Source organism: Salvelinus sp. IW2-2015, unplaced genomic scaffold (assembly GCF_002910315.2).
Source record: "Salvelinus sp. IW2-2015 unplaced genomic scaffold, ASM291031v2 Un_scaffold12939, whole genome shotgun sequence".
NCBI classification, from domain to species: Eukaryota; Metazoa; Chordata; class Actinopteri; order Salmoniformes; family Salmonidae; genus Salvelinus; species Salvelinus sp. IW2-2015.
This window is the reverse complement of record NW_019954195.1, coordinates 1-967: the sequence shown is the minus strand read 5'-3', so window position 1 is coordinate 967 and position 967 is coordinate 1. Positions and strand designations below refer to the sequence as shown.

Below are 967 nucleotides of genomic sequence, written 5' to 3'. Positions count from 1 at the left end.
TGGTGTATATAACATATCTTGTAATAGTGCCCTCTGTGGTCAGAGGTAATGTCCTTTATAACCCTCATGTTAAACTTTCCCTATTGTTATGACCCTCAGTCACTAGTAGGTCTACAATTGTCAGTATTTATCACCAGGAAATTGAGATGCTCAGTAAGACAGAGCAAAGAACCTGAATAGACTGATACAACATCCATTACTACAGGTCAACACTTAGAAAAGATCAAACTTTAGTGAGATTTTTTTTATTGTTTTACAAGATGCCTCCAAAATACAGTWGTGTTGTCAGCAAAACATCTCAATGTTACAGCTGTATTGCACTGTACCAGTTTAACACTCTCCACTCCCTATAAATGCAAAGCCAGTAGGATCTATCAGAGAAGGCAGGAGTCCTGGACTGAGGCTCGAGGCCGTAGCCTGGAGATGGAAGTGGTTTAGCTCTGGMCTCCCAGGGTGTGCTTGTCAAACAGGTACTCTGCCATCTTGTTGTTGACAGCATCCATCTTGGTGAGGTTGGTGATGTGGTCTCCCAGCTTCTTAATGGCCTCCACCTGCTCATTCAGGTAATGGGTCTCCAGGAAGTCACACAGCTAAAGAGGGAAAACACAGGTCAGACAAGAGTGACTACAGACTATTGTAGATACAGTAACACAAGAGCCTGGTGGTAATGGCATAAGTGCAGATAATGAGGTGTTTGCAGCTGTCTAACTCCTGCATGAGCTGCATTGTGTGTATAGTCTGCATCCGTGCATGTGTGGACTAGTGTGTGTGTGGAGGCGGGTCACACAATCCAGTGTAATTAGTTAGCAGAGTTACAACAACCTGATCATCTCCTGGGACAGTACCTGTATTCTATGTGATTTGCAGTTCCACCATAACTTACATGGGGGTCAACCTTGTCAGAGGCAATCTTGTGCAGGTCCAGCAGGGCCTGGTTCACATTCTTCTCCAGCTGCAGAGCACACTG

General features: G+C 44.8%; 1 protein-coding gene across 1 annotated transcript; it reads right to left on the bottom strand.

The window, feature by feature from the left end:
* Positions 1–229: 229 nt before the first annotated feature.
* On the bottom strand, positions 230–964 carry LOC112080207 (ferritin, middle subunit; the record flags this gene model as incomplete). Its single annotated transcript, XM_024145958.2, has 2 exons — positions 230–590; positions 884–964. Coding segments are annotated over 2 exons (237 nt in total), but the record flags the coding sequence as incomplete, so codon positions are not given.
* Between the last annotated feature and the right edge of the window lie 3 nt (positions 965–967).